At 51.6% G+C, this 7,793-nt stretch overlaps 1 protein-coding gene across 1 annotated transcript in view; it reads right to left on the bottom strand.

The window, feature by feature from the left end:
• Window positions 1-6,761: 6,761 nt before the first annotated feature.
• Window positions 6,762-7,793, bottom strand: part of LOC138742038 (probable G-protein coupled receptor 139) — a 1,907-nt gene continuing 875 nt past the window's right edge. Inside the window, exon 2 of the mRNA XM_069896230.1 lies at window positions 6,762-7,639. Coding sequence (XP_069752331.1) covers window positions 6,762-7,639 — 878 coding nt within the window. The remainder of the gene's footprint in view (window positions 7,640-7,793) is intronic.

The raw sequence follows: 7,793 nt of genomic DNA, 5'->3' as shown, positions 1-7,793 counted from the left end.
CTGCATTATGTTGAGCCATGTTAGTCGCCATATTGGTATGGGCATCAATGTGATAAACGGTTATCTCACGATGGTGGGAAGCATCCCACAACAGCTGCCACAACTCTTTGCCCCATACTGGGCGGTCATGTATCATCCAGTTGTTCTTTTGCAAATCAGGCATCCATACCACAAGTCCATTAGCCAAAGCCCAGGAATCAGTAAACAGGCGAAGAGGGTGATCATGGGGATCTAGTGGTAAAGTGACTGCCTTCAACTCAGCATACTGACTGGAGCCACCATCCCCCTCCTCCGATAAGTGAGTTCCTGACCTGGGATGGTAAGCCACCTGTTCGTGTACGCGGCCCACCCCTTCAGGCCCTCTGGTCGCACGACTCTGAATATACCACTTCCATTTAACAATAGAAGACTGCTGAGCCCGCCCGATCTTTAGATTAGCATCATTAGCCAGGACCCAATTCATTATAGGAAGTGCAGGTCGCAATTGAACATCTGCATCGCCTGTCATTCTTTCAGTCTCTAGCAGGGCCCAGTAACAGGCTAGTAACTGTTGTTCAAAAGCAGAATAACGAGTGGCAGCCTCAGGCATGGTACGTGACCAGAATCCCAGTGGGACTCGGCGACCCTCTTGTTTCTGCCAGAGGCTCCAGGAGGCCACATCATCAATATAATGGTGAATTGAGAGGGAAGGCGATACTGGAAGGTGGGTGAAGGTATACTGGCGCCCCTTCCAGGTAAAGGCGAACTGATCCTGTGAGTCCTCAGCTATAAGAATACTGAAGAAGGCGTTAGCAAGATCAATGACAGCATACCATGTTCCTGAGTTCCCAGTAGCAATGTTTTCAATAAGGGTGACAATGTCCGGAACTGCTGAAGCAAGTGGTGGGGCATGTTTGTTCAAAAAACGATAATCAACTGTCATTCTCCAGGAGCCGTCCGGCTTCTGGACCGGCCAAACAGGGCTATTAAAGGGCGACGTTGCGGGCCTCACTACCCCTTCTTCTTGCAGAGCATCGATGGTGGCAGTAATCTCTTCCTGCCCCCCAGGGAGACGATATTGTGGAATGCACACTGGTTTCATGGGGGCTGGCACCATCACAGGATCCCACTTAACCTGACCCACTACTAGTTTTTTTGTAATAGTTCGAATTCCAAATTCAAATCCCCCTTGGCTAGTATTAAGGGCCATACCGGCCAACATATTAATACCCAGGATACACTCGTCAGTAGCAGCCACCAGGGCATGTAACCAGACAGGGGAAGGGCTATCACCCACCATGGCACAGACTTTTATTTCCTTTGCCAGGGTGACCGCTCCTCCCAACCCCTCTATTCGAAAGGCCGGTCCAGTCCAGAGGTTGGGATTACCAGGAATCACCGAGTGCTCTGCACCGGTGTCGACCAAAGCCAAGTATTGGCGATCATTACCCCCACCCCAGTGGATTGTTAACGGTATGTAGGGCCGCGGATCCCCGTGTGTGCGCCGTGTCTCGATGGAGTAGACACGGGAATCCTGCCCACACCTTCAGGCTTCAGAAGGGTTTGGGGGCTTCCAGGACCACATGCTATTGTTATCTTTAAGAGCCTGTTTAACCCATTGTTTTACCTCATCATGAGTAACTGGAGCAGGAGAAGCCAGCTCGATAGAAGCAGCAGTGGGAGCAGAAAGCACAGCTGGGCCAGGAGGACTCAGCAGCTGGGGATGATGTTCCCCTGCTTTTTGCCTAAATCGATCTCCAATGGCAGCCAGCTCTTTTACAGAGAAATCACGGATCATTGACTCCTTCCGACCCCTGTTGCCACTTTGGCTCACAGGGTCCTCCACCCAGTCTAGGGGAGGAGGTGGAGGCCATCCAACAGAGGGAGTAGGCCATAGAGCATAAGCAGGGGTTTGGGTATTTTCCCCTGGGTCCACATGGGAAACCGGGGTATCTATCCCTTCCATCTCTACCCTTACATCATCCCCCCTTCTGTCTGTTTGGGAAATCTGCTGCCTTATAGGGCGGGCGTGAACAGCAGATGGAGAGGGTAGTATGTTAGACACATGCTGAGGAGTATCTGCATTATTACCATTGTCATTCCAGATATTCCCATCCCAATCCTCAATTACATCAGGATCGTCACCATTCCTTATCATGGCATGAATACGATATGAATCGGGTTCTACTCCATGCCTTTCCTTATCTGCACAGAGCTGCTGCCGGAGTTTAATATTACGGCAAATCATTTGGACATGCTTATCTTCCCATTCTTTGGCTCTGTCCTGACTGGTGCGAACAATCTCGCTCATCATGGAACAGCGTTGTCGCAGGACTTCTAGCTCCTCCTCTAATTGCTTTCTTTTGCACTGAGATTCTACTTCTCTTTGAATTAATTCTGCTTCACGCTGAACGGAGTAGCGTAATGCTGTGGCCAGCAACCAAAAACCATTCGTCAGCGTTCCCTTTTTATCAGGAAATTTACTTTCTCGAAGGAGAGTGGCAACCCGCTCTCCCAGAGGTGCACTTGATGAGTCTAACTTCTCATCCCAACTAATGGGTGGTCCCAACAAAGACAAGGTATTGGCCAACATGCCAAACCCATCGTCTTTGGAAGTCCATCCAGGAATCAAGAACTGCTCAGGGCTCACCTCTTTCTTTCGGCGAAACATCTTGAGACCAACCCTGCTCGCAGCGCCAATTGTCTTGGGTAAACTTATACCTCTCATTTTGTTCATTTTAGATTGGTCACAGTGTTTTAGCTACCGAAAGAAAATAGACACACACACCGAGAGCAGTTCAGTTTATACAAATGTTTATTACTAATTCAAAAGCTGATTTCACACTACAATATGCAAGCCCTTCCCAACTATACTTATCAACGCTTGGACTGGTCCCAACTGCCGAAGCGAGGCAACAACTGCACACTTGTAGTAGGTTGTCAGGGCGCTGGTAGCAGCTTCTCCACCTCCCCCGACCGGGACGTTGCTCGGACTCTGGCTGTTCTTCCTTCTTGACAAGGGGTGTTCCCACCCCTCGGAGAGTCTAAACTTCAGCAGCAGGACCACAGGCTTATATACCCCAAAAACAATTAATCATGCGCCTACTCCTTCTAATATTTGTCAGCCAAAATCAAAACTGAACATTACATTCTACAATTTAGAAGATTAATTATTATGGAACCAGGATGTTATAATTTCCTGGTTTATCTCGTAGATACAAAGACTTATTAAAACTTCTCGAGCAAGACAGGTTGTGACCAATTCGTCAATTTCAGAGTGTTGCATTTGACAACTGCCTTCCCTGGGCCTCACAGTGGAATTCCATTTCAAAGTGTATCTTCAGATAAGTCCCCATGGCTGAGTTTAATTACATCTGCTAGTTCTGAAAGTAAGGTGACCTGCTTGTGGACCCAGTGTCGTCAGTTCCACATAAGCAAAAAGCATCTGGGTACATGGTTTTAATCCTCCATTACAGGGGGTTAAGTTAATAGTAATAAGTTAGAGTTTGATCCTGTTTTCATGTTTAAAGAAAATTAAAAGTAACTTTAGTTTAAGTAACAGTTTGTCTTGGTGAATATCTATTGTTGCTGGATTTTGGGGTTCTCTGGGCTCGTAACAGTCACCAGCTCTACAGATGAAGTACAGTTCATAGGCTTTCTCAATAAGGGCAGTCACATTGTGCCTCAAGCGTTAACTCGTCACAGATGTAACAGAATGTATCGCAGCTGCCGCAGCTGCCACGACTTAGAAACATTAGACAAACAGAAAAGGTGTGTCAGAAGATAACTATTCTAATGGTCCTGGGGAATTAACATGCAAGTCGACTGGGAAATCCAGGTTGGGAGTGGATTGCAAGAGAGAATGTGTAGAATGGCTTTTTAGAGCTGCGTGTTGATGAGCCCACGAGGGGATCAGCTTGACTGGATTGGGGATTGTGTAATGCACCAGAGGTGATGAGAGAGCTTAGGGTAAAGGAACCATTAGGGGGAATTGATCACAATATGACTTGAGTTCAATTTGAGATTTAACATGGAAGAAACTAAAGTCAGACATGTCAGTATTACAACTGAGGGACTCACAGTGGGAGAGGAAGTGGCCAAAGTGGATTGGAAGGGAGCACTGGTTGGGAAGATGGGCAGGGCAGCCAATGGATGGGGTCTCTGCTGGAAATGGGGAAGGTGCAGGATAAATACAGGAACCCCACCCCCCCCCCCCCAAAAGAAGAGGAAATATTCCAATGGAAAAATGTCACCACTGCGGCTGACGAGGAGAAAAAGCAAAACGTGAGGGCAAACAGGAAGCAAAAAGATAAGATTGGGAAGTTTTGGTAACTCAGAAAACACATAAGGAGTAATACAAGGGCCACCAAATATTAAAGAGGATGCAAAAAAGCTTCTTTAAGTCTATAAAGAGAAGACGTGGGACCACTAAAAAGTAACACTGGAGAAATAATAACGGGAGACAGAGAGATGGCAGAGGAACTCCTGAGGTCTGAACTCCTGAAGTCCCCAGTCATCTCCATGGCTTTGCTGATGTTGAGTGCAAGGTTGTTGTCGTTTACACTGTTCAATGAGCTGATCAATCTCCTTCCTGCCCTCTTCCTCATTGCCGTTTGTGATCCTGCCGACAACCATGGTGTCATTGGCAAACTTGTAGATAGCGTTGGAATTGTGCCTGGCCACACAGTCACGGGTGTATAACGAGTAGAGCTGTGGGTTAAATATATACCCTGTGTTGATGATCAGTGAGGAGGAGACGTTGTTTTCAACTTGTTTTCACTGGTCTTCAGATGGGAAAGTCAAGGGTCCAGTTGTAGATGGGGAGGGGGGGGGGTGGTTTACAGACGCCCAGAGTTTGTACCTTCTTGACCAGCACGAAGGGAATAATGGTATTGAAGGCCTAGCTGGAGTTGACGAAGAGCAGCCGTAAGTGCGATTTGCTGTTTTCGAGGTGATCCAGGGCTGAGAAGGGAGCCTGCGATATTGCATCTGTCGTGACGATAGGTGAATTGCAGTGGGTCCAGACCTTTATTTAGGTCCGTGTTAATTCTGGCCACAACCAGCGTTTCATCACAGTAGAAGTTCGAGCAACTGGGTGCTAATCTTGAGGCATCCTCACACTGTCGTGTAAACCCTCCCGCGAACCTGCGGTGTGAAAAGGTCGGCCCGGGAATTTTAAACGGGCCAGGTCGGGCCGGGGTCCCTGGAGATTTTTCCGGACCGCCCTCTCTCCCTGCTGCGTGCACGTCACGTGGGCGATTAAAATGAAAAGGAACCCACCTCCCAGCGACAGCGGGGCCGCTCTGGCCACACTGCAACGGCGGTGCCGTGAGGGACGAATGGTCCGTCCTCCTCCACCATAATCTCTCGCGCAGCTGGATTTCCCAGAGCGGTTCCAGCTGCACAAGGAATTATGGGAAATGAAGTTGGCCATTGATCCCGCACCGTCCCGCTGTCGCGTCGGGCCCGAGGCGTGGGGGGCGGGGAAGGTGGGCGACCATCCGATGGAGGGGTGGGCAGCCAACTGACAGATTAGGGGGAGAGTAACCGAGTTATCGGTGGGGGGGGGGGGAAGAGGCGGAACGCCCCTCGGATTTTCAAGAAGGACAAATTCCCGGGAATTTCACCGGGGTCCAAATGGGGTCACCTCTCGGCCGGTGGTGCCCAAAGGCCTCATTGAGGCAGCTCCCACCGGAACGATTGAAACAGGTGAGAACCTCTGACAGTTGGAACGAGAGGGTGAAAGTGTCGGCTAGTTGGTTGGTCCGACCAGGTGCGCCGTCGGGACCTGACGCCGAGCGAGGGGGTGTCACCCTCTTTAATGATGCTCTGACTTCACCCTCAGAGGCCGATACCACAGGGTCCTCAGCCTTTTCAGGGATTCTCGTCGACGCTGTTTTGTTCTTCTTCTCAAAGGGGGCACAAAAGGTCTTCAGCTCATTGGTAGTGAAGCACCACAGCCGTTCACAAGCCAACTCTGCCCTGGAGAGGCCACTCCAGCTTCACGTTTACAGCCTCGGGGCAAACACTGGAAGCAGTAGAGCCAAACTGTCGCCGCTGCCTCAACAAGCCAAGGGGCCACCCATGGACGACCAGGACCAATGGAGACCGCAAGCGTTGACAGGGACTGAGTGGGGAACCGAGGAGAGTTTGGCCGCTGAGGCGGATTCAGCGTCCTGGACTGTGAAATCCAGCCAATGGCAGCGAACTTGGAGACGAACAGGGCCCATTCCCAACCTGATCTGTCAGCCACAATTTCTCGGTCCCCGTCTCCAGATGCCTCGAAGCGTTTGAAAGAAGGGGTTGGGGGAGGAATCTGCTTAGTTTTGCTGGAACAGGTCCGACTTACACTCACCCGACTGCGAGAGATGCTGGCAGGACAGATCTCAGTGCAACCCCTCTCCTGGCCATCCGTCCCGGGGGGAGACGATGGTTCCGATCAGACAGTTTGTGGTGTTTGAGAGGCGCGTTCCGGAGAGGCTGTGCAGGCCGATCCTTGCTTTCAGGCAGCTGGCCGCCCCCCCGGCACCACCAACCGGGCAGCTGACCACCCCCCAGGGGCACCACTGACCGGGCAGATGACCACCCCCCCCCGGGGCACCACCGACTGGGCAGCGCGGCCGCCACCCCCCGGGGCATTCCATCGGCGTGTCCCGCCCAGCGCAGTCGGGATGCCGCCGTCGCCCGGGTTGAAACCGCTGGGCCCTTTCTGGCGGGGGACGGAGACGCAGAGAGATAGAGAGAGAGAGAAAAGTAAAAAGCCCCTCTTGTGATACGAGCATTTAATCAATCGCAGAAAAGGGGCATTTTATCCGGTGTTTGAGATTCTCTCGGAACTTGGACTGCAGCATGACGTAGATGATGGTGTTTGTACAGCAACTTAGCAGCTGAAGCATGTAGCCAACCTCCTGCATGATAACATGGAAGGAGATCTGATATCCCAGCCAGAATAGCCGCTGTTGGATGACACTGACTGTGAACATCGCCCACAGAACGATGAAGTTGCCCGAGATGACGAATAGCATGATTATGCTCTTTCGCCGGTTCTCCAGCTCCGCGTCTTTGCAGCCTTTGGCGCTACCCCTCAGCCGCCGGCGGGCAGCGCTGGCCGCTAAGATGTTCCTGATGGTGAAGGTGTTGAAGAGAAGGACGAGTAGGAACGGGACGCAGGGCGTGAAGACATAATGCAGAAGCTCGGTAGTTCCCCAGGCCACGGACTTGGAGACGTGCGTCTCCACGGCGCAGAACCCGAAGTTTTTGGTCAGGCGGTAGGTTGGGGTGTACATGAAGTACCAGCTGATGTCCTTCAGGCTGACTAAGGCGGCCAGCGTCCCGAGGACCGCCGCTGCCGTCTTCTCGGTGCAGTACCTGGTCCGCAGCCGCTGGTAGCAGATGGCCACGCATCGGTCGAAGCTGAAGGCGACGGTGAACCAGACGGAGGCGTCGACGGCCGCGTGGATCATCGCCGAGTGGAGGTTGCAGACGGGCAGCTGCAGTATAAAGTGCAGCTCGGACGCGAAGACGATGGGAACGTGCATGAGCAGCAGGTCGAAGATGACCACCAGCAGGTCGGCCACCGCCATGGCCACCATGTAGCAAGTGACGCACCGGGAGAGTCCGCACTTCCGCCGGTTCAGGACCACTATCACCAGGAGGTTGGCTGTGGGAAAGAGGGAGAACAGAAAACACCCATCAGTTGGGGGGGGGGGGGGGGGAGGGGCGGAATATATACATCCCGACAGATGTCTAGACAGACAGATATCTAGAGAGATGTACAGACAGAGGGATATCTAGATAGACGTACAGACAGATAA

Source organism: Narcine bancroftii, chromosome 8 (genome assembly GCF_036971445.1).
Source record: "Narcine bancroftii isolate sNarBan1 chromosome 8, sNarBan1.hap1, whole genome shotgun sequence".
Lineage (NCBI taxonomy): Eukaryota > Metazoa > Chordata > Chondrichthyes > Torpediniformes > Narcinidae > Narcine > Narcine bancroftii.
This window is presented reverse-complemented; position numbering and strand designations above follow the sequence as displayed.